At 48.8% G+C, this 27,748-nt stretch overlaps 2 protein-coding genes across 3 annotated transcripts; both read right to left on the bottom strand.

Moving 5' to 3' along the window:
* Window positions 1–1,567: 1,567 nt before the first annotated feature.
* SYCE1L (synaptonemal complex central element protein 1 like) lies at window positions 1,568–14,812 on the bottom strand. The gene is given in 11 exon segments (XM_025860365.2): window positions 1,568–4,136; window positions 4,418–4,493; window positions 4,585–4,654; window positions 5,491–5,554; window positions 6,301–6,355; window positions 6,630–6,677; window positions 7,239–7,313; window positions 7,729–7,788; window positions 8,958–9,071; window positions 14,645–14,764; window positions 14,767–14,812. Coding segments are annotated over 11 exon segments (924 nt in total). The 3' UTR covers window positions 1,568–3,940.
* On the bottom strand, window positions 12,033–23,467 carry MON1B (MON1 homolog B, secretory trafficking associated). 2 transcript variants are annotated; one of them, XM_025860363.2, is made up of 6 exons: window positions 23,237–23,467; window positions 22,665–22,822; window positions 20,166–20,495; window positions 18,833–19,652; window positions 18,312–18,459; window positions 12,033–15,975 (listed from the first exon to the last, which is right to left on the bottom strand). In XM_025860363.2, the coding sequence occupies exons 2-6, from the start codon at window positions 22,810–22,812 to the stop codon at window positions 15,766–15,768; spliced, it is 1,656 nt and encodes a 551-aa protein (XP_025716148.1). In that variant the 5' UTR covers window positions 22,813–22,822; window positions 23,237–23,467; the 3' UTR covers window positions 12,033–15,765. The 2 variants fall into 2 exon arrangements, with proteins under 2 accessions (XP_025716148.1, XP_025716149.1); XM_025860364.2 differs by lacking the exon at window positions 23,237–23,467 and adding an exon at window positions 23,039–23,195.
* Between the last annotated feature and the right edge of the window lie 4,281 nt (window positions 23,468–27,748).

Genomic DNA, 27,748 nt, shown 5'->3' with positions numbered 1-27,748 from the left:
TTCAGCCCTCATTTCCCCAAAATAAGAACACTCTCCAACCAACCACCTGCCAGTACTGCTAGAAATCAACATTAATTCCACAGTATCATCCAAATTTCACTCTATTCTTAAATTCCCCAAAGGCCCCCACAATGTTTTCTCCCAGCCTTGATCCAGGGTCCATTCAAGTTTCATGAATTTCCTTTGATCTCTCCCACTCAGGAACAGTCCTCCAATGTGGTGGGCAGAATAATGGCCCCTAAAGATGTCCATTAATCCATAGAACCTGGGAGTATGTTACCTAATGTGTCTAGAGGGTCTTTGCAGACATGGTTTAGTTAAGGGCCTTGGGTTAGGGGATTTTCCTGAATTACCTAGTGGCATCACAGGGGTCCTTCTAAGAGGGAGGCAGGAGGGTCAGAGGAGACATGATGATGGAAGCAGATGTCTGAGTGTGGGAGTCAAGTATTTAAGGCAACCTTGAAAAGCGAGAAAACGTAAGGAATAGATTCTAAGAGCCCCCAGAAGGAACAGCACTGATGACACTGAGTTTAGTCCTCCAGAATGTAAGCTGAGTCCTCTCCAGAACTGGGACTTCTGACCTCCAGAACTGGGAGGTAGCAAATTTGTATTGTTTAGCCCCCAAGGTCGTGGTAACTTGTCACCACAGTGATAGGTAACTAAAACATTAGAGCATCTCCAGTCTTCATGACGCTGACCTGTTCCAGATGTCCAAGGTAATTGTCCTATAGAACTTCTCGCCATACAGATTTCCATTGATTAAACGTAAGTTAAACATCTTCACCAAGAACCCCACATGGGTGATGAGGTGTACGTCCCACTCATCTGGTCCCACGACTGGTCATGCTACACTTGGCCCTTGGTTCAGGCATTTCTATCTCCCCAGTACAAAGTCACATCCCCCTTCAGAGTTAATACACAAACTGTGGGATAAAATTGTAAGAACACGTGATTATCCTCCTCCTCACTAGCCAATTCAACAGTTTGGATGGCATGCCAAGGTTGTATAAAATGCATTCCTGAAGCCTGATAATTTTGTAGTGTAGCCATTCTGAACCTCTTGCTAATGGCATTAGAAGAAACTTTATACTTATGTAGGTGTTCAGGGGATAAAAATCAGCATTTTTGCCTGAGTGGGCAAGGACATCTGGTATATACCAGGATTATGCCCTTCAAATACACTACAATGTTTTCTGAGATGCAAGACTGTGGGATCTGTTCACCCACAAACTGAGATGTATACACAGAAAAGGGATCTGGATGCAGATGGCTGTGTGTGTGCCTTGCATACATGTCCATCCCATGTGAAACACTGTTCCAGTCTTCAATGCTGAGCTCCTGGCACAAAAGGCATCAAGCGAGATCAAGACACCGGGAGACCAGGAGTTATGTGGCCTGCAGGTAACAGCTACAAAGGGGCCAGGGGCACAGCGGATGGCCCAGTCCCCTTCCACACCCTCTAATAAAACAGTGCTGTCCAACAGAAATAGAAAATAATGTGAGCGACCTATGTAACTTAAAATGTTCTACTCACCACATTAAAAAAATTAAACAAGGAAAAACAAGGTGAACTTAACCTTAATATTTTATTTAAGCCAATATATTAAATATTATAACTATTCACAAAATAGTCTCATTTACATATGTAATCAACATACGAATGATTAAGGATGCATTTAATTTTTTCTTGTTCCAGGTCTTTGAAATCCAGCCTGCATTTTGTACTTGGGGCGTGTCTCTGTTTGGACCAGCTGCGCTCCAAGTGCCCGGTAGCCCCTTGGGGCCCCTGGGGGCCTGGAGCTGTTACACTGGGCAGCACAGCTCCCATCTAGGACTCCCTCCATCTTATAAAGGTGCACGTCTCATATTGCTCCTCGACATTCCCAAATAGCAGTCTCCTGTCTTTTTATTCGCCCATTCCAAACCCACAGTCCCAACAGAATAAAGACGAAAAGGCGAAAGAATTCCTGACTAGGAACACCATTTGATCCTTTCCTCCCCAGGGAATAATTTGACAACTGTCCTTAACTTACAATCAGTTGAGAAAGAGAAGTGTGTGAGAGTAAAGAAGCAACCACTCAAAGTCGGAGCTTTTGGGGAACTCCAGAAATATGGAATAAGCCAGTATTTATTTTATATGAGAGAAAAGAAGAAAAACAGTTAAGAATAAGGACTATCGGCACACGGAAACAATTAACAATTAAACATCAGTAGCCTTCAGATCCAAGGAATTTCAGGGGATTTCATGCATGTACAAAAATATCCAGGCAATAACTGAAAGGGGCATTTGTCTTCAGCAGTTTTTTTCAGGGCTTTTACTGGAAACCAGGGAGAAAAATAGGGCTGGTCAGTCTCTACTCTTCCGAGTTTGGTTGGGGGGGCCAATCAACCATTGCCTTATACTGTACCCACATGAGGCAATTTAGCTTATCTGTGGGTTCAGGGGAGATTTCCTAGAGGAGCAAGGAGTTGGCTAGGTTTATAGTAATTTCTGTGCGGTTGGTATCATTTTGCAAATCTGGCAACTGAGTTTGGGAGACCTTAATCAGTTTGCTGAGGTTACTCAGCCAGTGAGCAGGGAAACCAGGATTTGAATACTAGGAGGAAAATGGTAAGTCGGTAGAATATCCAGGCTGTCCCATCTGTGTGACAGACAGGAAGGCTCCCTAAAGATCCTTGGAGGCTGGCCTAACGCAGGTGGGCAGTGGGCCAGGGAATCTAAGGGATGGCTAACCTATGCTGAGTGTTGGCTGGGGGCCAGGGCCCCTTCTCAGAACACTACACAGACTAGGTAGGCAGACAAGGCCCGACTTGACTGGGTCCCCAGCAATTCTCCAGTATTATCCCCCCTCCCTCTTTACCTCACCGTGCTCCACCACACTGGCTCCCTCCAGATGTTCCTTAAGCACAACAAAGCTCAATCCCACCTCACAGCCTTTGCACGAGCCATTCCTTCCGCCAGGGGCACCTTTCCCCCGATGTCCACAGGGCTCCCTTCCTCACTTGCCCCCTCACCTCCCTGCTCTGGCACCACTCCCTCAGTGAGACATCCCCTGACCATGCTATTTAAATTCAGGGCCAGCACTAGTGCCTGGCACACAGCGGACAACCAGAACAGACATGTTATGAAGACATGTTTGGTCAAGGACAGCACCCTGGTGCAAGGTGCCTTTTGAAGTAGGGTCCCCCAGGCCAGCCTCCAAGGCAGCTGATAGACTTGCGGTTGTTAGAGGCCCCGGGGAAGGGCGTCCCACAGGAGGACACAGCAGGCAAAGGCCCTGAGAAGAAAAAGTGCTTTGAAGAGAGTGCAAAAGCGGAGGGCTGGAGCCAAACGTGTGAGGGGGGGCAGGGGAAGCCTGAGAGGTCAGTGGGAGTCTGTGGGGAATGCAGGGGCTCTTGGGAGGCTGGAATTTACTCTGAACCACGGGAGACAGACAGGACTTTACATGGGTTTTTAACATGTTCCCTCTAGCCCTTGTTGGTAAAACAGTTAGGAACCCAACGCGAGGCCGAGGATATGGGGTGGCTTCGGCACCCACGTGTCCTTTGTGATGCTCGCGAACATTCATTGAGCTTCCTGAGCCCTACACGTGACTGGTGGGCGGAGCCCGGCCGAAGCCCCGCCCAGAGTGCCTGGACACGCCCCCGGCCCGCCGGGAGCAAGCCCCCCGCCCCCCCAAGCCCTGGGGAGCACAGACTCAGGCAGGAAGTGGAGGAAGGTCCGAAATCCTCGCCTTTATTTCTCGGCCGGCCTCGAAGGGGGTGGGAGTGGGGAGCTTCGGGCGGGTCCTAGTGCTCTGGGGGCGGCTCCAGGTCCTCGCGGCGGGCGCCGGGGCGCTCGAGGCCAGCCTGCGGGAGCGGCGAGTCAGGCTGCCGGCCCCGGGTCCCGAGGGCGCTGGCGTCCCCGCACGCAGGCCGGCGGCTGCCTTTACTCTATCCGTCACGTCCCCCGCCGGGGCGCCCTGCTCCCCACTGATGCTTTCTCCAAGAGACTCCGAGGGCACCCCCGCCCGCCGTCTCTGCCCCCTCGCCGCATCGCCGGGCTCCCTACCTCTCCTTTGCAGGCCCCGTCCTTTGGGGTGCAATGGATTTGGGCAGGACCCTGGCCCCCGAATTTCTCCAGCTCTGCCTTCAGCCTGGAGAACAGGGGGCGCGGAGAGGAAGAAAAGAACGAGAGTGGAGCCGGCGCAGGGAGGAAGCCACCAAGATCCCGACGTAGTAGACCTCAGACGCCAAGCGGCCGGAGCCTCCGCGAGCGGCTGGGGTGCAAGAAACGCCGCACCCTAGAGGCCCCGCCGACCCGCTCCAGCGCCCGGCCTTCCCGGAGAGGCGGCTGGAGGCGGTGCCGGGGGAAAGTCGGCCCATTGCCCTCCTCCTTGCTCCTTCCCCTTCGGCCCTTGCTCTCTGCCCCTCTCACCCATCGTTCACCGCCCGGGCGCGCCCCGAGCTCAGCTGCAGCTCCACCTCCTCTAGCTTGGCCAGCGCCAGTTTCTCTGCGGGTGGGCGGAGCGTCATGAGCAGGGCCAGGAGCTCCAGCGGACTAGGCCCCGCCCCCTCAGCCCCAACCCTGCACCGGGGCCCCACCTTCAGTGAGCAACTGCTCCTTGCTGCTCTGCAGGGCACATATCTCCCGGGCCAGCCGCTGCTTCAACATCTGCGAGAGAGGAGGCCTGTCTGTCCGTTTGTCCTCTCAGCCCCCTTGGCAAGTCCTTACCCGAATTATGTCATTCATTCATTCATTCATTCATTCAACTATTTATTAACTCGATGCGCAGTTCCAGCTGTGGCCTGGTGGTAGGGACCCGTCTCCCTTTCCAAAAGCTCCCCACGTCTCCGTGTACCTCTCAAATCTCATCTCTTCTCCCCCCCCCCCCCCGCCTCCTCTTGCTCTCTCAAATACCCCAGGCTGGCTTCGGCCTCAGGGCCTTTGCATTGGCCTTTCCTTCTTCCAGGAACATTTGCACCAAGACAACATTTGCACCCTTACTTTATGTCTGCGTTCAGATGTCACCTGCTCAGAGTGGCCTTCCCCACTGACATTACATGATCTACTTATTTTTTTGTTTAGAGTCTGAGTATGCCTCCCCCTGCACCCAACTATAGTGGGGACAAGCAAATACTTGGCCCCTTTGGCTCCCCACTGTCTCCTCCTGCCTGGAATGTTGATCGGACCGTGGCCTTTTCAGGGTTCGTATTTGCCACTGCAAGGGGAGCAAACTCTAGGTAAGCAGGAAGGAAGCAGGATGCTCAGCAATGGTTACTGTAACAGTCTGGGCAATAGAAGCCCGGTGTGGCAATGGGGACAATGGTAAGAGGGGGCTAAATATAAGGTAAAAGCTGAAGGGCTGAGTAGGTGGGTAAGAGGAAGAAAGGAGTCAAAAACTATCCCATGGAGTTGGGGTGACCAGTGGATAGACACTGAGCCAGTCAGTGGAGACACTGAAAGCAGGAGAGGAAGGGCTGTGGTTGGAGGCAATGAGGATGGCTCACGTGGAATTCCCAGAGGTCCTTGTGCTGGCCCATCAAATTCTCCAGCTGTTCTTCGACGTGCAACCTAGGGGCCAACAGCCAGGAATGAGAGAATACATGCTAGGACTGACATACAGCCTGGCTCAGTCTAGGGGATTCCTCTGGATGGACTTTGGATCTTTGCCCAGTGCTCCCTCTACTAGGAGTCCCCTTATGGGCTTTCTCCTCCAAGCTTTGGTTCCAGTAGCTCCTCTTCCAACAAACTCCCTGATGCAAGCCCCACTCCCATGCCCAACCAGCACCACACTGGGCCATGGACCCGGGGTTACCCCCAGCAGTTACCCCAGTTTTTTCTGCCTGCAATTCTCTGTGACCTGAGAGTTATGGATAGAAATTTGCTCTGTGCACTCCTGCAACATGGAGACATATATGGCTGGCTGGCTGGCTGGAAAAGGATTGCATAGCTGTGTGGATGAATGGATGAATGGGTGGACAGGTGGGTAAGTGGATGACTGGAGGCCTAAATGGGCAGATGAATAAACAAATAAATGGATGGTGGAAGAGCTGGACAGCCAATAGAAGAAGATTTAGACTAACAACAGTGGGTGAAATTTATTTAATAAACTAGCAATGAATGATCAAACGAGGGAGTCAATCTCCACACCACCAACCAAAATCAAAGATGAGCAGGGAAGTCTCTTGTCTAGCTATTCTATTTTACAGAAAGGAAAAATGAGGAGTGTGTGTCCAAGGTATATTTTCCCTAGCTTTTGCTCCCTCCTCCTTCAGGTTGGGGAGTAAGGTGGGGAAGAGTTGAGCAGGACCTCTTACTTCTGAGCTCTGCTGTCCTTCCTTTGGCAGTGCAGCTGGAGGATCCTCAGTGCCTCTGTGGGGAGAGGAACCAAGGGAGCCCTGTGTGACCTCTTGGGGAGTCAGGATTGGGTGGAAGTAATGGGCCCCACATCATATCGCACATTGGAGGGCACCTGGAGGCCTTTAGTGTCTACTTCGCGTCAGGTGGCAGCTAAGGGAAAGGCCTGAGCAGAGAGGGAAGCACCCTGACTCAGGTCTCAATGGGATGACTCTAGCTGTTCTGAGAATGGTGGGCTTTTGTGGGTAAAATGGGGTAGAACAACGAAGACAGAAGAGCTGATAAATACCTTGCTTTTTGCTCAAGACCTCCTCTAGGTGCGCTTTCTCTCCATTCACTGGAAAACACAGGGGCACTTTGAGCCTCCAGAGGCCAGATCCTGTGCCCTCATTGCAACTTCATGCAAAGGCTTATCAAAGCTACAGAAGGTAGGGCACAGTGCCAGGGCAGGGTATCTTCTTGCCACCTGCAAACCCATCCCCCCTGGGGACCATCCTGATCCAGCACCTCCCCCTCAGTGTCCAAATTCTCTGTAAGTGCCAGAGGAGTGAAGACCCTGCAGAATGCACAGGGTTTATACCAATGGGAGAGATGACTAGAAACAAATATACTATATCAAGTGTTAATACAGGCTGTGAAGAAACAAATAAAGCCGGGGAGTGGGAGTGACAGAGGGAAGGCGGTAGTCCATAGTTAGATGGGTCCGCCAAGGTAGTTCTGTTAGACTGAAGTTTGGGCTGAGAGCTCAAAGGTGACTTGAGAAAGCGAAAGGCAATTGGTATTATACAGGTAAGAGTATTGCAGATGGTGGGAACAGCCCATGCCAAGGCTCTGAGGTGTGCAGAGAACATCGGCAGTGCTCATAAGATCTGTGGGTCCCTCTTTTGGTTCTACTTACAGGAGTCCAATTCCTGATGCAGGGTCTCCCAGAGAGCTTGGGCTTCTCCCAGTTCGTCACTGGATTTCTTCTTTGCTGGGCCAAAGAAGAGGACACTGTGTGAGTGCAGCCTCTAACCTGGCTACTCTCTTGCACACTGTGACACTGCACACTCATCTTTCAACAACCTGGAGGTGCCTGGATTCTATAGATGAGGAAGTGGGGGCATTCAAAGTCCAGGTTCTTCCTGGCTAGCTAGGAAGTCTAGGTCCTGGAGTTTAGTGCTAGTGCCTGGCACACAGCGGACAACCAGAACAGACATGTTATGAAGACATTTGGTCAAGGACAGCACCCTGGTGCAAGGTGCCTTTTGAAGTAGGGTCCCCCAGGCCAGCCTCCAAGGCAGCTGACAGACTTGCGGTTGTTAGAGGCCCCGGGGAAGGGCGTCCCACAGGAGGACACAGCAGGCAAAGGCCCTGAGAAGAAAAAGTGCTTAGGTCCTGGAGTTTACCTTGCTGAAGCTCATTAATCCGGTTAATCAGGTCTTCATTCTGTGGCGCCAGGCTTCCCTCTGCAGAACGAAAGAAAGACTGAGCCAGAGAAGACAGGTGCCTGGCTGTCTAAGGCAGATAGAGATGGGTGGGGGTTGGTACAGTGTCTCTGATACTAGCAATGAAAACACATTTATTGAGTTCCTGCTGTGTGTTGGGCTCTGTAAGAGGCCCTTGCAGGGTTTGTATTCTGCATGGGTGAGATAGACATTGAAAGAAGATATATGCCATCAACGTGGGTGCTCTCTTTGGAGAACTATCTCTAACTTCTCCCAGTACCAATTTGAGGGCTCTGTATGAAGATGACTTCCTCCTCATCCCTCTCTGGCTTCAAGGTCAGCAGCACAGAATTGGGGCAAAAGTTTCCCAACCCTTGCTGGGTCTCACTACCAACTCCTGACGCTCTGGAGTGCTGGAGTTGATAAACTCAAGCTCTTGGTCTTCCGAGACCACCAACTTCCATCTCCTGAAACTTCTAGGAGAGTGAATGCTCTCCAAGGTGCTGATTATGACTTAACACGAGGGTCTTCATTTTACTGGAGACAGTCATGATCACTCTGCATTTCCAGTCCTGTGATTTCTCTACCTAATTTTAGCCTAGGCAGCAGCTCCAATGCAGGTGGCCATGGGGAGCAGGAGCGTGCCGGGCTGGAGGAAGGAGAGGTTCTCTTTTATTTGGAACAGACCAAACAGACCAATGGGTCATAGCATTTTAGTTGCAGATGGCCTGGGCTGGGGGGTCGAACTTCAAACCCAGCCAGCACTCTACCCCAGCCCTGATGTAGGCTGGCTCCTAGGCCCCCTCAACAAGTGAAGCAAGGTGCAGTCATTTGCATTGCCATTTGCCATCTGTATATAAAAAGGGAGGACAAAGAATACACACCCAGGAATTTTTTTTTTTAATCTCTGGAAAAATACCTAAGAATTTTAAAAATAGTTGCTGCTAGCCCTTGAGCTAGGGACATGGATGGCAGGTGTGTGTGTGTTTGTAAGAGAGTAGGGTTTTCCATTCCCTTATACTTCTTGATTTTTGAAGCTGTACTTTTGGTTCAAAGAATTAAATTGAACAAGAGGGATAATGTGTAATGGGTAATTTTCCAGGGATGTGAGCTGAGGGGGCTGGGTTGGAACCACATCTGCCTGCCTCAAAACCCCAGGCTGAGCCTCAGACACAAAGAGACGGCATGACCTTTCTGCAGCTTTTTCACCATTGCCAGCAGGTCTTCAGTCATCTTCAAAGACCTGGTCTGCCCTGGGGACATGAAAACCAGAATTACAGGATGGAGGAAAGGTCCAGGCCTATCTGGGGAAGGGAGGGAGAAAGGCGCAGTGAGTTCTGTGGAAGCCCTAGGCTGGAACTGAGGACAGGCTGGGGGGGCAAGCTTCCAGCCAGAGCAGGGCTCCTGCAAGACCCTGTCCCTTGCCCCTGAGCTTTCTGATGTGTGCTGGATGAATCAGGACTCCTAATGGTCAGCTTCTCCTAAGAGGTCAAAGGACACCCCAGGCATTCCCTTACTGAAATGAAACAGCACTTTCACTGCTGCTGCTTAAAATCAGTATGAAGTTCTAACTGATGCAGTAGGGCAAAGAAATCATTATAGGTCACAATTTGCAAATTCTTAAAGGACTAATGGGTGTAGGAAATGGAAGACAACCAGATATTATGAGCCTCCTCACGAAAGAACACACCACCACTTATGAAGGATTCTTGCCAAAAACCAAACCAAACCAAACCAAAACAACCCAGGAATCTTACCAGGTTTCTATACCTAAATACCAACTCAGAAGAAATAAAAGGGTCAGAGAAACATGTTAAGTGACACCATGGGGATGCAGATGCTGGAAAACACCACAGGGCAATTTGGTTTCTTCAACAAATAAAATGCAAAGGAAAAAAAAAAGAGGGAGAGGGGAAACTCTATTGATTAAAAGAAACTTGACACGTATATCATTCAATTGTGAGGAAAAGACCTTATTTGGATCCTGATTCAAAGATACTTTTCACCGTAGATACTTCTACATGTATTTAACATAAGCCTGTGTTCTTTTAAAATTGTAACAGCAACGACAACAAAACCCACAGGAACAATGTTAACATCTTAAACTCTTGAAATCAATGATAAAAGGTCAAAGTCCAGTGACCCACTCCTCTCCAAGGAACACTGGACAGAGAAAATGAAAGGCAGCTCACAAAACGCATATGATAGTCCCAAGGTAAAGGAAGATATGCTTACTCACAGTTACAGTGCAAAATTCCTCCTCCTCAGACCCTAACTTCCTCACTTCCCCTTCAGAGACCACTAGTGTTACAAGCTATCTGTTGTGTAGTTGGAGATAATTAAATTCACAAGTCCACTCATGCCATTTAAGTGGTGTTGTGTCATAAATGGTGCTCTACATCTTATTTTTCATTTGACTGTGTATCCAGTGATCTTTTTATTCTTTTCAGTGGCTTCATAATGGTCCACTGAAAGGATAGACCATAATTTAAGAGAAGTCGCCTACTCATAGATCTTCAGGTTGTTTCCCTTCTTTTGCTTTTAAAAACAATGCCACAGTGACCATCTCTATTAGTTTTCTTGGGCTGCCATAACAAAGTACCACAAAATGGGTCTTCCTTTTAGAGAACTATCTCTAACTTCTTTCAGTCCCAATTTCAGGGCTCTGTATGGAGATGACTTCCAGTCATCTGGAAGACTCTGCATTTCCAGTCCTGTGATTTCTCTACCTAATTTTAGCCTAGGCAGCAGCTCCAGTGCAGGTGGCCATGGGGGGAAGGAGCGTGCCAGGCTGGAGGAAGGAGAGGTTCTCTTTTATTTGGAACAGACCAAACAGACCAATGGGTCATAGTATTTTAGTTGCAGATGGCCTGGACTGGGGGTTGAACCTCAAACCCAGCCAGCACTCTGCCCCAGCCCTGATGTAGGCTGGCTCTTCACCTGGCATTCTGTGTATTTCTCTATGCGCAAGTTTCCCTCTCCTTGTAGGGATACCAGTCATTGGATTAGGGCCCATCCTAATCCAGGATGACTTCATCTTACCTAGTTATATCTACACAGACCCTATTTCCAAATAAGACCACATTTTTAGGTTTTGATAGACATAAATTTTGGGAGGGACACAATTCAACAAGAAAACCATCCCTATACATTCTTTTTGTGCATGCATGGGAGTATATTTACTGGATAAATTCCTACTAGGCCATCTGGTGGATCAAAGAGCAGGTGTTATTACCAAATTTGACTGGTTTTATGAAATTGCTCTCCACTTGTTTCAAGCAGGCCCGTAAAACATTCCTTCCCCGTTTTCTTTACCAGCCAACTATGTTTTCCAACTTCTTCATTTGTGCCAATCTGACAGGCAAAATCAGTATTACATTTCAACCTTTTTGGTAGTAAATACCAAAAATATTACTCAAATCCTCTAGATCAGAAATTCCATATCTAGGAATCTATCTCAAGGAAATAAATGATGGTGGGCAAGTTGTTCATTATTTCTAATCTTAAAAAACTGAAGCAACCTAAAGATATTTTAGTTAATTATAGCACATTCATAGGATGAAATCTTTTGTAGCCATTAAAAATCATGTTGTAGGGATGCCTGGGTGATGCAGTCGGTTAAGCTTCCAACTCTTGGTTTCGGCTCGGGTCTTGATCTCAGGGTCATGAAATCAAGCTCCATGTTGAGTTCCACACTTAATGCAGAGCCTGCTTGAGACTTTCTCTCCTTCCTTCCCACCCCCACCACACCCCTACCCACTCTCTCAAATAAGTAAATAAATAAGTCTTTAAAAAAAAAATCATGTTGTAAATTTAAGTTTTGCTAAAATGTTTGGTGGTATGGTGTTTTGGTGGTATATTCACTTTCTTTACATGTCTCAAATCATTTACAAATTAGTATGCATTAAGTTAATTTTGCATTTGAATTTAACTAATAAACAAAAGTAGAAAAACATGGACGAAAAAGTAACAGCTTCCTCTCAGGAACAACCCCTTCTTCAGTGAGTCACTTCCCTTCCCAAAGGTAACTACTGCCAACAGTTTGGTGAACACACTCAGATCTTTTAGTAAAATGTATTTCATGTATTCCTTTTTTACTTTCTTACCCCCCAAAACATTCAAACACTACAAAATATGTGAAGTCAAAAATGAAACCTCCCCTTCTCTCGTTGGCCCTAAATCTTCCTGCCTTTCTCCAATATAATCCATACTAACGGATATGTCTCCTCCTGAGACTTTTTAATTTCCACAATACTCTTTTAATATTTGGAAATGAAACAAAAAAATTAAAGCTACTTTATTAACAAGGGCAAGTATTTACAATTATTTTCTTTGTAGTATTGCATATGAAAATTTCCAAATACACATGAAAATAGAGAGGACACCTGATGAGCTCGATTATGCATATTGTTAAGATCTGACAGCCATTAATATTCATCCATATTTGCTTCAGCTGTTTTTCCTGTGCTGCGGTATTTTCAAGCAAGCCCTATGCTTTATGATATTTCATCCCCAGATATTTCATTAAGAGTCTCAACTACTTGAGTCCATTTTCTTAGATAACTCCAATCCTGTCATTACACTAACAATCATCATGTAGTATCATCCAGTGCCCAGACAAGACAAATGGGATTTCTCAATTGTCCCCTTGTTTTTCACAGCTGGTTTTTGTAATCATTTCTGCAAAAGCTCCATCTGTATTTTTCCTCTCCATTTCTAGTCCAAATCATGAGTGATCAGTAAATCTCTTAAATAACCCAACTAACATCTTGATAAAAATTTCTGAGAAATCCATATTACGAAACAGTCTGTACAGCATGAGTCCTTTTTAACATTTTATTTTGAAATAATTTCAAATGTGCATAAAAGTGGTAGAAAAAGGCCACAGTGCTCCTATTTGCCTGTGTATTAGATTTCTCATTTGTGAGCATTTCTGTACCATATATTGCAGGCATCATGGCCCATTATTCCTTAATATTCCAGTGTATATTTCTTAAATAAAAGAGGACTCTGCCAGGTAACCACAGTATAACCATCAAAACTGGGATGTTAATATTGATCAGTATTAATATATGATCCTTGGATGCCATTCAAAATTTCCCCCTTTCTATTTTAAAATCATATAGCACATTTTCCTGAAAGAAACATAAAACAAACAAACAAAAAATCACAAAAATGCCTCCACCTTTGCACACTCCTAAAAACCTAAGTTCCTTGTTGAGAGTCATTAGTTAGGCCTATAGCCTTCAGACACTGTGCAATATGCCTTAGGGCTCTAGTTGACACTGCCCCCTTTTTATTTTTTTTTTTAAATCCCAACTTGCTTTTCTCTCATAAAAGTATGATCACCTTTGAAGCTCATTCTGTGTCAATAAACCATAATCTTACTTTTAAAAAATTAATTTTTAATTATCTTATTGTTTTCTTACTGCTTAAAACAATGTCCACCACACAGGCGTTCCACAATAGGCATGGACATATCTAAATCTAGACATTTCCCTGATTGCTCCTCGTGTTTTGCTTCCATCAACAACACTCCAATGATCCTTCATGGTCCACACATCTGCACATTTTATGATGACCAAGCATGGTGACTAAAGATATGGAATAGCATTTTAGATGCTAAAAATATTCCACCAAACTGTTTCTAGCAAAGCCTTTACTGGTCAGTTTTGAGTGAGGCAAAGAGAGCCTGTTTCCCCACAGAGTAATCAGAGCTAGATTTATCCCTCTCTTTTTAAAGCCATTTTCAATGGGCTAGAAATGATACTTAACATGTTCAATTTTCTCCTTTGCTGGTGAAGTTCATCAGAACCTCAATTTTGACTAATTTGAAAGCTTGATACGAAAATAGTTTTTAGCACAGCTGCTACTATTTTAAGTGCTATAGTAAGTGCTTAATAAATGAGATCTATTTGCATCTGTCTACCTTCTGACTGTCCTTTGTTGAAGGCCCATAATGTATAGCCCTAACCTAAGAGAGCTCTTCCAGTTAGTTACTATTTATACAATTAAAAAAAAAATTTACTGAGCACCTACTATATGCCAAGCAGGCATTGTTTTAGGTGCTGGAGAAATAACAATAAACCAGTGAACCATCATAATTACTGTTGGTGTCTGCATAGATAGATCTGGAAAGATGCAGTCCAAATGTTATTATTAATACAGTAGTTTAAAGGGTATGCAGGAAGGGGAACAAAGATAGATCAAAGGAGGGCAGAAAGTCCAGAGCTGTTGAAACAAGAGTGGTGGGTACATGGGCCTTCACCATATTATTTGCTGTACTTTGGTACATTCCAAAAATGTCTACAATTAAAAAAAAAAAAAGAGTTAGTGGCATAGCGGTGGATCACATAATTGGGAGGGTTTCTTCTTCCGGCTACGCGGTAATTTCTAATTATCCTTAGAGCAATCCCCTCCCCCTCACTAGGGTGGGGGTGTCATTATTGACAAAGCGCCCCAAGGAAAGGAGCCATCCATGGGAGAGGTCACTCTCATTCAGACTTAAGAGTCCATGTGAAATGTGATATGGGCGGGGTGTGAAATGATACTGGGGAATTACTGTTGCTTTTCCTCGGTGTGGCAGGAGCAGAGTGGTTTGTGTGACATCCATCCCCGCTTTTTGTCTGAAGAGATGCATATTGAAATAGTCTATTGTTTCTTCGAAACACTTAAACCAATATACCCGATAAAGCTGAGTTAATCTAGACGATAAGAATATGCATGTTATTTTTCTCCCCTTTGGTGAACAGTTTTTTGTTTTTATAAAAAGCTTAAATTAATTTTTTTAGTACACTATTAATATTTTATTACTGTAACGGGACAAGGCTCCCTCCCGTCTGCCCTGGCCAGGGAGAGGCTGGCTCGCCCTCCCTACCTTCAGCCTCCTCAGGCTCCTTGACGACTTCGGGGGCCTCCGTTTTCAAAGGCTCCAACTTGCCTGCCATTTTCCAACGTGGGGTTTGCGCTTGCGTGCACCCTGGATGACAATTGGTCAAAAAAACCAAAAAAACAACGCGAGGGACACAGGCTCTGCAGCGCGCATGCGGGTACTGCGCGTCTGCTCGTCAGTCCACCGGGCGGGAGGAGCAGTGAGAGTTCGGCTCTAGCCAGGCACGGACGCGGGCCCCTGAACGACAGTTAGCGCGCATGCCTAACCTCGCGTCCCCCAACTCCAGTGTAGGGGAACGGGCACAACTGGGTCTTGGTGGGTTGAGGAGGGAGTGCTGTGCACACACATATGAACTCTAGGGAAGCCTTGCCCTCTCTGGGTTGCCGTGTGGTGCAGGTTGTGGAAGTCCGAGACAAATATACATGAGCTGTTCGGTGGTACCCAGGAGTTCGAGTCCCCTTTCGTTCACAAATCCTCACGTAACAGCCTATGCGAGGTTTTCTGCGCTTGACAAATGAGTTCAATGAGCCTTAGAAGCCGAGTGCACCTCCCATGCAGGATGTCTGGATCTCAGCCACCTGTTAAGTCAGGTGTTCTGCCCTGGAGGCCACCTTCTCACCGATATCAGCAGCAGCCAACGTTGATGGGGGCCACTTTTGCCCAGGTAAAGATGAAGTACATGATGGGCAAAGGAATGTCCTTGTGGCAATTGATTTTAGGTCTTTTATGTACTGTTTCTTTCTTAAAGCCTTTCATGAAGGCTGGCCATGCATTCCCGATTCCAGAGCCTCTGTGGACCACCCAAAGGGACCCTGGCCAACCCTAGACACTTAGGGATGAGAGCCCATCAAGGAGGCAGACTCCCGATGCAGGACAGAAGGTGTGGTGCCCAGGACTGGAGGAGACAGCCCCTGACAGAGGAGTATCATCCAAGTGATAGAGGTGAGGCAGAGGGGCCAAAGGATTTCCCCAGAGGTGGAGGAGCATGACGGGGCCGGGGAAGCAGCCTTTCCTCTGTCCCTCCTGCCCCTTTTCCAGGGTAGAGACAGAAGGTAAAAACCAAAGGTGGTGTTTCTCAGCACTGCCCAATCTGAGAACTCCGCCTCTCAAGGTCCAGGGAACAAGCCGTTATGGGAAGGTTGGTCTGTAGAGGCAGCTGGGGCTGCTGGGGGTGTGGAGTACTTGGGTGGGTAACGAATGAAGAGTCGATCCTCCTCTTTCTTCACCCAGCGCAGGAGTTTGGTCACTACCAAGATGGCACCTGCCTTTGTCACCAGGGGGCTGAGACAGGTATAGAGTTCAAATTTGGAAGTCACCTGCAGGTTTGAGAGGAGACACAGTCAGACCAGAGCTGACCATGCCCAGTCCTGTCCACCCCACCCGAGCCCCATGCCTGTCTCTTATTTGGAAAAGCCATCTGGCAAGAGTTCCCACCGGGTGCTACCTGGTCACTGGGCTAAAATTGGTAAACTAATACTGTGTCACGGTGGGCCAGGGGTTTTCAGTAGGGCCAAGGAATCAGCTGATCTAGTGGCTTCAACTGGGTAACGCTGGCTGTGTGTGTGTGTGTGTGTGTGTGTGTGTGTGTGTGTGTGTGTTCATACTCCCTAGATCTCAGTTTGCTCATCTGTGGACTGGGGAAAACAACAATGCTTAACATTTACTGAGCAGTTGTCATATACAAGGTTCGGTTCTCAGCTCCACATACCTGTTTTCATCCTTTGTAGCCTGGGCAATTTAATCCTTCTACCAACCAGAGGCCTAACCTGACCAGGTCACTGTACCTTCCTGTATCACCTCCCTCACTGCTCCCCCCTCGCTCACTCTGTTCCGGGCCACTCTTACCTCTCCCTGCTATTCCTCAAACATACAGGTTCTGTCTCACCTCACAGCATTTGCACAGTCCTTCCCCTCTCCCTCCAGATACCCACATAGCCCACCACCTCCCCCTCAGATGCCATCTCTCCAGTGAGTCATCCCCTGACAACCCAATTTAAAATCCTGGGCCTACCATATCTTGGTTTTCAAATGCCATTTTCCACCAAAAGGAACAAGGGCTCCTTGGACAAATGGCTGATTCCAGGACTGGCACAGAGAAAGTGCATGATGAGCCTGGAACGTCGTGTGCCAGAAAACAGGAATGCTCAGACAGCGATAGAGACGTATAAAAAAAAGACACAGGGCCCAGCCCAGCTAAATTGAGATAATTTGAGCACCAAAATAAATGACAGAAAAGGCTTGTAGCCCACTAACTTAAAGAAAAATCCATGAGACAATATTGCTATAAAATTAAAAATTCAACAAATAAACAGGGGGAGGAAAAGTTCTTCCATATAGTAGCAGAATCCCAACCAATAAATGTAGAAGGGATGACAGAGTTCAAAAATCACCAGGTGGCAAACACTAGAGTAGTAACTGTTGCAGACAAGAATCATTACTGGCTATTAAAATCAGGGGATGAAAGTGTGATGGAGAACAGAAACCTGACATAATCCCCACAAGATACTTACTAATTATAAAGGGGGAAAACACTAACTTTGTAGTGGAGAAATCTGGGAGACAGCACCTTAACCAAGTGATCTAAGTTACATCAACAGTGGGACAAATGACACTGTGGATCTCCTGAGCAGGTGCAGAGAAGGGCATATCACTCACTCTTGGGATATTCTTGCCCAAAATGCATGACCTTAATTCAGTCATGATAAAATATTAGAAAACCGCAAGTTGAGGGACATCCTACAAACTAGCTGGTACTCTTTAAAAGTGTCAAGGACATGCAAAAAAGACCGAGAAAGGATTCTAGAATCACTGAGACTAAGGAGATAACAATAAATAAACCAACATAAGATCCTGGACTGGATTCGGGACCAGTAGAAGGACATTAGTGGGCCAACTGGTGAGATCTGAATGAAGTCTGTGGATTAGATGTTGTTGTATTGGTATTAATTTCCTGATTTTAATAAGCTCCTGTGGTTAACATCTGGAGAAACTAGGTGAAGAACCTATTTACAGTAATTATTTGTACTATTTTGCAGCTTCTTTGTAAGTCTAAAATTGCTTGGAAATGGAAGTTAAAAAAATTTAAAAATAATAAAATCCTCAGGTGAGAACAGTGCCTCACACCCAGTAAGCATACAATAAATGATTTAATACATGTCTGCCAAATGGCAGAGCCTGAGGGAAGGTGCCATTTCCAATGGGGTCACCTTGGTCAAACTCCCTGAATGGCTGACCCTTAATCGACCCATGGGAATGAGGAGAGGAGCCCTGAAGACCCCAGGGAAGGAAACCCCAGGTAGAAAGCACAGCCCGGGACCAAGCCTGTAGTGTTCAAGAGTATTGGGGACTCCCAGAGCGAAAATTGAACTGGTAGACACACGGGCAGGGCTACTGAGAAAATAAAGGGCATGCTGATGGTTGTTAATGGGACCTCTTCCAAGTCAGAGACACTGTACTGGTAGCTAATGCGGGAACAAGGAAAAGAACAGTGGGTACCGGAGGGTTGTAGACCATGCAATCCTTAGGGTTTCAAAGACACCCGTGTAACGGTAGGAACAGGGATGCAGGCAGAGGCATGGTCAGAGGCAACAGAGTGGAGGAAAAGGGGGCTTCAAGTCAGGAATGAACTCTTCCAGACCCCTAGCCGACTCACCCAGGCCAGCAGCGTCTCCCGCTCAGCCACGTGGTAAATGAGGCGCAGGGGCCTGGAGGGGCTGTGGAGGCGCGCATGCAGTCGGTGGTAGAGGTCGGACAGGCGCTGCCGCTCCTGCTCTCTGCTGTACGGTGCCTCCAGCTCAGGGCTGCCAGGATGGAGGGAGGAGAGGCCAAGGGCAATCAGAGGCTTGCTTGGCTGGCCTGTCTCCCCTCAGTCTAGGGAGTTCAATTAAATGAGGGAGCCCAGCCGCCCCCATTAGACTTGAGGTTTTTCAGTGGCTGGAGGCCCAGCTGGCCCAGCGACCGGGGGGTTCCATGAGTACTGGGGCCCTCTTCTTCATCAGAATGAGGGACTCCTTGAGGCTGGTGGTTGAGCCTCCCTCAGTGGACAGACACCCATTTGATTCCATCCTCCTGGGGAATGCCTGGCTCTCTCCCACCTCATGGCTATGAGACGCTGAACTTTTTAGCTAGATAAGGCCTCCTGCCCAGCCAACTGCCCACAGGGTCCGGGCCTACCTGGTAAACTGAGGCAGCTGCCGGTGATGGTCGGGGATATCGAGCGGCTTATAGAGGAAGTGTCGGAGGCCGGGCGCCCCCACAGCCTGCACGCTGTAGGCGGGAGCACTGGTTGCTGGGGCGCTCGAGAAGCTGGCAGCCTCCCCCAGGGCCCGCATGGCACCAAGGCCGTGCATGCCCTCCTCCAGCAGGCGCCTGCAGGTGGCCATGTCATGGAAGGCCTCGGGGTCGGTGCCAAGCAGCAGCAGACAGACCGGCATGGCGTCCAGGCGCGCCACGTAAGCGTAGAAGAAACCATCGGGGTTGAAGCGGGGCAGGCACACAGGTGCCCACGCCTCCCCCGCCGCAAAGGCCGGCGCCCCCACCCAGTCGAGCAGCAACTGCAGGTCGGCTGGGTCCAGCCGGCACTCGGCTAACACAGTCCGCTCCTGAGCCGCCGTCACCAGCCGGCCTCCGATCGCCAGCAGCGAGAGGGCCAGGCCAGGCGCCGTGCACCGCCGTAGCAGCGCACCCAGTGCTTCCCGCAGTGGGCGAGCCAGAGGCACGCAGCGCACGGCGCCCAGCAGCAGGGCCCCGGGGTCCCGCTCCACGCTGTCCAGGAGCCGGTCTAGGGTGCGCTCCGAACCCGCCAGCAGGCGGCGGAGGTCGTAGTTCTGCTTGCGCGCGAAGATGCGGGCCACACTTGCACGCGTGAGCGTGCTCACGATCTGCGCATGCACGGCTAGCAGCTCCCCCCGTAGCTGGGCTGCTGACTGAGGAGTCCTTGACACGGCCACCAGCAGCAGTGGGCCCTGCTGTAGGAACACCAGCTTGTGGTCCTCTGGGGGAGGGAGGGGGGGGGGGGGGGTAGAGATGGGTCAGCTGCCACTGGAGGGCTCAGGCGGGGCTCTTCTGCTCTGTCCCTGAACACACGCATTCCTGGCCCGAGCTCACATGGTCACTCTGTGGCACACTTGCACAAGGATAAGGACAACTGGGGGGAGTTTGGGTTATTTGTAGAGACATGATGGGATGGTCAAGGAATCAGGTTAGACACACAGCATGGATCAGTGGAAGACAGAGCAAGGACTGACACGGACACCCAGAGACACCCAACTCAGCCAGAGAGCCCCCAAAGTCACGGAAGTATCCAGCCAGTGACTCCGGTCCAGGTGAGTTAATCACTCAGAACCCAGCAGGCCAAACAGACGGACAACAGACAGATGCCTGGCCAGCCATCCATATACACAGAGGGCTGCGTGGATAGTCTCCCAGCCGACCAGCTGGCCAGCCAGCCATTTTCCTGGCCACCATCCCCTGCTCCCTCCACTCCCTCACCCCCACCTTTGCTCACCAGCGTAGATGGCGCGGATGGCATCCCCTGCACTCTGTACGAAGGACACGAGGGCTGTCATCACGCCCATGGTCGTCGACAGTGCCTCCACGCTGCCATACCTGGAGTAGATGGGCTTGCCTGCCTCGCTCAGCACAAACACGTGCTTTCGCTTGCTGCGCCAGTCGTCATCACTGGGGTCCCCACCCTGGCCCCCAGAGCCACTCTCGGGGCCACCCATGGGACTATCCTCGGAGGTCACAGGATCCCAAAGCCCACAGGTGCATGACAGGGCCTCTGACTGGGGCAGTGGTGACAGCAGGCCGGGTGGCTGATCCTTCGTCTCGGATTCTGAAAGGGAACTCCTGGTGGGTCATTCTGGCTGTGGACTCCCCTTAACCCCATGTGCCCAGGGACTTACCAAATTCTCTACCAGCCCCCCAATGACCCGTGATACTGACACAGACCTCCAGGTGTCCCTTCCACCCCTCAATGACCTCCACATGATCCCCCTAAAACCCCAACAATCCAGTCTCTCACGGTCCTTATGGAACCCTCTATGTCCCTAGAGCTTATTTACTCTCCTGTCAATAACTGCCACTTCCAAGTCTTCAAAGCACCCTATTGCTTCTGAATGACCATTATTATCCTCATCTTCAATGATCCACCATTAACACCTCTGACCCCTCATGTATTCTCCTAGTATCTACTCACCCCTCATTGGCCATCATGACATCCACTAATATCTCTACAGTCTCTCATTTAAATCCTTCCCCCTGCCCCACCCCTCCCTAATCCCTTACTTATTCTCATGGATGTTCACTGATCCCTAATGACCTCATTGACTCTCCTCATCACCACATATATTTTTGGTGATAACCACTAATTCTTCCAATGACTGCCATGACTATCCACTAGCACCCAGATCTTTAAGCCTCCCCTAACCCCCTATTTATGCCCACTGCTTTTCACTAGCATTTAGTTATTCCATTAATATCACTAATACCTGGGTCTCCAGTTACCTCCAGTGACTGCCCTGACACACAATCTATTTTACCTCATGTGCACTCCATCCCCACCATAACCACCATGAACCCCTACTAACATCCAAGACTTCAAATAACCTCCCCTGACCCTCTTTTATTTCATTCTCCCTTCTCCCCAATGACTACTATTAATTTCCACTAATATCCAGGATTTCAGTGACTTCCTCCGACTTCCTTGACCTCCTTTTATTCTCATTGATAATCCACTCCACTCCTTACAATACCCACCAAGAGGCACCTAGATGGCTCAGTTGTTAAGCATCTGCCTTTGGCTCAGGTCATGATCCCAGGGTCCTGGGATCGAGCCCCACATCGGGCTCCCTGCTCAGTGGGAAGCCTGCTTCTCCCTCTCCCACTCCCCCTGCTTGTGTTCCCTCCCTGTCTTTCTGTCAAATAAAATCTTTAAAAAAAAAATACCCACCATAACTACACTAACACATAGGACTATGATAATGTTGTCCACCGCCCTTCCTCATGACCATAATTAACAATCAGCAATTAAACCCACAACTTCACTGCCCTCTACTGATTCCTTTGACACCTCTCCCATTTATTCCAGTCAATGTCCACTGATCCTCCAATGATAACCATTATTTCAGCAACTTTCCCATAAAATCCCAATGACCTCATATTCCCTCATTCTCTGATTGACATTCGCCGATCCCCCATGTTGTCCTCCCAATTACTCTCCCAATACCTGCCATTAGTTGCCAATAATTCCCAAATTCTCAAAGACACCCCCCCAACACCCACCATTTATTCTCCGTGATGTCCACTCATCCTTCCCGATGATGCTACTAACATTGACTCATTCCCAGGTGGTCAATGAGCATTGTTTCCCCAATGACTCCCATTGAGTCTCCATCAAATAACTTTACACATCCACTAAGTCTTCAAAGACCCTCCTACTGGTCCTCTGACTCTCCACATAATCTCACTGATGTCCACTGCCTCCTCACCAATGACCACCCTTAACATCTAATTTTTGGTTCCTTAAAGACTGCCACCAACAACTCACCACTGACTCCTCAATGATGTAAACACTGAATGTGCATTGGTTGCCACTGATCCCCGCCCGTTCCCACCTCAATGACTTATTAAGACCCTAGCCCCCAAAGACACTGACTTCTAAATAGTTTCCTTTTGACTGTATTAAATTTCTTTTGGTCATTCATTGACCTAAACATCCTAAATCCCCAATACCCTTCGTTGACCCCAACTGATCTGATTCCTCAAAGACCTGAACTCAGATCTAAGTCCCCAGTGAACATCCATTTGACACCCACTGATTTCCTTTTCATTCCTCAATGATTTGAACTACACTGTGTGTCCACCATGGCCTCCTACTGATCCTGCTGTGGTTTAAACCACTTTCCTGAGTCCCAAAAGATTCCTCACTTGTCCCCCTCTGACCTCCCCCAACAATGACACCCTTAGGTATTCTTTCCAAGACCCTAGTGAGGGGAAGACATACCTGTTTTCTCCAGGTCCCCGTCTCCAGGATCCGGCGGGTCCTCGTGAACCCCTCCATCCTCTCCAGCCTCCTCACTGGGGAACCGAGTGTCCCCCAAGTCCTCAGCGTCCCCAGGGCCTGGGGCTGTAGTGTCTCCTCCAGCCTCCATCTGCACATCCCTGTGGGGCAAAGGAATTGAGGGTGACAGGAAGCAAAAGAAACTTCTTAAAAGCCTCTACTGAGCCTGGCCCCCTTGGACACATTCCTACTGCTCGTTTCCCCTCGGGTTTCAACAGGATGAGACAAGCAAAAACATGACCAACTACTTGCACCCTCCAGCATTTCCCGAAAAGGGAGGTTCTAATGAGCTTCAGCGGATAAAGAGACATAAACACCTGTATTAACCCCGTATCCCAACTGGCCGGGTACCATCACTTCCCGAGCTGCGGTAGCATCACACTTCCGGGTGCGGCTGCCGTCGTGCCACACTTCCGGGTACGACGCCGCTCTGAAGACACTTCCGGCTGCGGAGCTTTATTCGCTCTCCGCCGCGCCGGAGCCCTGTCTCCCGCCGCCCACTGGTGTCCCCTCACCGTTGAGATGACGCGCGCCACTCCCGGATTTACGTCGCTCTGGCTGGGGGCCCGGTGAGCCGCCTATGCACTCCTCTCACCGCCCTAGCTCGCAAGGCTAACACAGGCGAGCCGGGCAGCCTGCCTTAGAGCCCGCTGTCGGCGTGACGGGGGCGCGGCTCGCGTTCAGCCAGTCCGGAGTCGGAGGGCCTCCCTTATGGCCCAATCAAGAGAAGCCGGCTCTCCTCCAGCGGTTCCGCACCCGCTCTGGCCGCGCCGTAGCTCCACCAATACGGTGCGCTGCATTACGATTGCACCCGCCCATCTTGACTGACATATCCCCGGACCCAATCGAAGGCTCGAGGACTTTCACAGCCTCGGTCACGATGGATACCAATGTCCGACCAAATAGGCGTGCTCCCCAGAATTGAGGCAACTTCACTTTCCCTAATCCACCTGAAAAGGCGAAGGGTGGAATGGAGTAGTGTGTGCCGAGAGGAAATGCTTGATGGACAGTCCCCGCTTCCAATCGGAGCGCTGTGCGCAGCCTGGTCAACCTATGGGGCTCGGTTGCTAAAGTAGCGAGAGGCGGGCTTCTCAGAAGTAAGAAGTATTCGTGTGTCTCTCTGTAGTCAGACAAATGGCTCGACAGCCTCTGGAAAAAGGGAAGCTTGCTCATGGAGAGGCGGGGAGTGAGCTTACGAAGGCGATGTGCAGGCTGCCCAGCGTTTGCCCAGATCCGCGGAAGGCCGCGTACACCTCATTTCCGAAATAGAGCTCTGCGGGCGCAGCTGTGCGGTTTAGGAGTCCTGGCTTAAAGGAGGGACACGCAGGCGGGGCTTCGAAAGGCCTCGGAGCTCTGGTTGGTTGAGGAAAATGCCCCTCCGGCCTCTGTGCGCTACCATTGGCTGGGCGAGGGGAGGCGCGACGTCTCCGCCGCCGGGGACCCGCCCCCTAGAGGGTGCCCTCCCTAGTTTTTAGTTAGTGCCTGAGCTGAATTTGCTTTTATCCCGGGCCAGAGCACCGCAGGGCAAAGCCTTCGGGGACCGGCAGAGTGGAGTCCCCAGCTCCATTGCCCGCAGGATTTCCATTTACGTTGGGGAATCTTAGGAGAAATCGACTCCACCTCTGAGCACTCTCTCCTCAGGAAATTGAAGGGTAAACTCCTGCATCCCTTCCCGATAAGGGTTCCCTGATTGTGACGTGCTTCCCCTCAGCGGGATGTGCCCAATTCCAAGATTCTTGTCATGTCAGCTAGAATATGCTTTTTCATGAATCTACATCACCAGGTAAACAAACCAACTCTTCCCACATCCATATTCCCACCGAAATACAAGGTATTAAAAAACAACTCTGCCAAGAGGGGAGTAAATTTCTGGAGTCCAGTGAATCCCGAAGACATAGTAAGACCCTGCACTCATACAAATACTTTTCAATCCTCATTACAGAGGATCAAGGAAACTGAAGAGTGTTTGAGTTTATTTATATGACTGCTAAGGAGAATAATTGTTCTTACATCCCAAAGTGGGCATCTCCACTGGGAAATTCTGCATTTGGGGTGAGTTGATCCATCTCAAGATACTTGCCCTTTTCATCCTCTGCACAAACACTTCCATACTAGGCTGCACCCACAAGCCCAGGAAAGCGTCCCTTTCTAAGGACATTTTTTTTTTTCATGTGGTCACTAGAACATAGTTCCCAGGGCTGCACAACCATGCCTACTTCTATACTTGCCCCAGGAGGGATAGAGTCTCTGGAACTGACAGTTCATAAACCACAGTAGGAACTTGCCTGTGCCTATTTGGATATATTGTGATGACCCTCCTGCCATGGGTTATTTTCTTTCTAGATTTCTTGATTGCTAGGAAATTGAACTTGAATATACACGGTGAAAACGAGTGGGAAGAAGAACACAGCTGTGAGTAGAAAAAAGGCAACCTGCAGTGTATTTGTGCCGTGACTGGCTCCCTCAGTTGTACCCACAGTGCAGGAACATTTGTGGCCTTCATTTCCCTATTACCTGTCCCTCTTCTGTTCCTTGATTCTTTTCTCTTTTCTCTGCCCCCTTACCTTGTTCCATGATCTCTTCTCTGATTTGTACCACTGCTCCCTGCTCCTACTTTTTGTTCCCTGCCCCATCATGCTGTTCTCTCTTCTGTTTCCTTAGTCCTTGCTCCCTCCCCCAGTTCTTTGCCTCTTCTTTCTCTACCTTGTCACTCTTCTTTGCCTCTTCTTTCTCTGCCTTGATCCTCTGATCTCATTATCTCCCCCAGATTGGGATGGGAATAGGACTAGGGTGAAGAGGAATGATGATCTCGGCTATATTCACCACATTCATCCATAAGGAAAGGGTTGGTTGCTTTCCTAGATTCGTAGTTTTGAATGGAACACCCCCTGCCCTGCATTCATCAAGTGAAAAGTTGAACAAGATTGGCCTACCCTATGTAACTAATCAATGTAAATGGGACCAAAAATTCATAGCCTTCTCTGTTGCACCTGACAGAGGTCTAGCCCCATTTCCAAGCTTACCATCTTCCACAAGCCAACGAATTTCTTCAAATTTCTAAACTACTCAAATCTACTAATTTAACCAAATCCTTAAACACACCTTAGGTCATCAACCTCCATAAAACATTCGATGTCTCCCAGTTCCAAAATGTCTCCAAACACTATGCCTTCCCAATCTGATAACCTCTCCTCTGAAACCCCATCTGCACCACATTGGTGTCACCAAAACTCTCACTCTTCAAACCCAAGAAAATGTCCAAAGCACCTAATCATCCCACACACCCCACCATCTATGAATCTACCCACATCCCTAAAGCTGCCAATTTCCATAAATCAGCAACCTTCCAAAAACACTACCCTTCAAAACCAAAAACACCAAAACATCAACTTCCCTAAATTCACCAATATTTCATGCCTGTCAACCTCCTCAAGCCCAACAATGTCATCCATGCTCATCAAGTGCCCCAAACCCAGCAATATCCTTATGCCACCCAGCCTCTCCAAACCTGCAAATTTCCTAAACACACCATATTGCCCGAATATACCCACTTGTTCAAACACATCAAACTCTCCAAACCTCTATCGTCCCTCAAGGCATCAGTATTTCCAAACTTTCCAAGCTCCTCAAGTCCTAAATTTTCCATGAGGCTCAAATCCCCATGTCCACTCCCCAAATCCACCAGTTGCATAACTTCAAGTGTATCAAGCCCTAAACCAATCCACCAAATTTCTCAAGCCCCAAATTCTTAATCTCTTCAAAAGTCTCCAAATACCCACCCTCAGCCCCCTAATCCCACATCATCCACAAAGCCAAAATCTCCAAGTCTATCAAAATCTCCAAAGCCACAATCACTCTCAATCTCCTGCCTTCCTCAAATCAACACATCCAAACTTCCCCAAAATATGAACTGTCCAGTTGCTCACAGCCACTGATCTCTCTAAACAAGCAACCCTCCCTAGCACACAAAACTGCCCATATACTAGTCCCCACAGTTCTACCAGACTACAGATGTCAACAGCCTTTCCAAACCATGCCACCTTCCCAACACCATTAGGTACTGTCAGTTTTGAGGTGCTCTCCATGGACTATCTCTTGCTCTGGATGCTGGTGGGAGGGGTTGTAAAGTTAACAAAATTCCTCAATTTACTCTATTCCTTTTTGATACCTTTGGTCTCTCCTTCATCAAAGAACCACATCTCTGTGTCTGTTCCTTCTTGCCTGGAGGCATGAGGTCTTTCCCCACTGGGGGCAACAAGACCCTGGGACTAAAAGAATGTGAGATACAGGCAGCTCTGAGATAAGACCACAGCAGGCATGGCATGAACATTGCTTAACGTTCTTTCTTTCTTTTTTGATTGAAGTATAGTTGGCATACAGTGTTATGGTCATTTTGGTTTCAAATGTAAAAATCCCTGTGGATCCAGGAAGAGGACTCTGGACTTGTGGTGGGCCCAGGTTAAGCACCGTCTCCAAAGAGAATACACAGGCCTGGAGAGTTTGGTCTGACAAGTGACTGCAGCCTGAGGGACAGGGCCAGGCCAAGTATCGCTATCAGGATTGTGGGGGTTTTTTCCATCTGTTTGACCCGGGTTGTAGGGTGGGGAGGTTGATCTCCTGTGTCATGATAAAGAATACAGAGGCTGCTAAGGCAGGGCAGATGGCTCAGAAGAAAGCAGAGGAGGTTCCCCTTGCATAGACAATTTCAAGACTAAATCTAGACTGCTTTCTCATAAGAGAGCATGGCCTGACCCAGGGTGAGGCTACTGTGTGGCCATCCTGGGGTTGGGGTGGGGTGAAGAGACATAATCACTGACCTGTGTGCAACCTCATGACTAGTCCTGGGTATGTACTGTGTGGCGGGGACCTGGGGCAGACCATCCACTGAGTGTCTGCCCAGGCCTGAGGGGGGAGCCTGGTTGGGTCCATAGCTGTCCTCCTCCAGAGAGCACCCCCCAGTTCCCCCAGTTCGTTCGTTCGTTCTTTCTTTCTTTCGTTCTTTCTTCTTTCTTTCTTTCTTTCTTTCT

The sequence above is a fragment of the Callorhinus ursinus genome, unplaced genomic scaffold (assembly GCF_003265705.2).
Source record: "Callorhinus ursinus isolate GAN/ISIS: 27379988/994484 unplaced genomic scaffold, GSC_fseal_2.0 scaffold46, whole genome shotgun sequence".
Lineage (NCBI taxonomy): Eukaryota > Metazoa > Chordata > Mammalia > Carnivora > Otariidae > Callorhinus > Callorhinus ursinus.
Note: the sequence above shows the minus strand (reverse complement) of the source record. Positions and strands in the feature narration are given on the sequence as shown.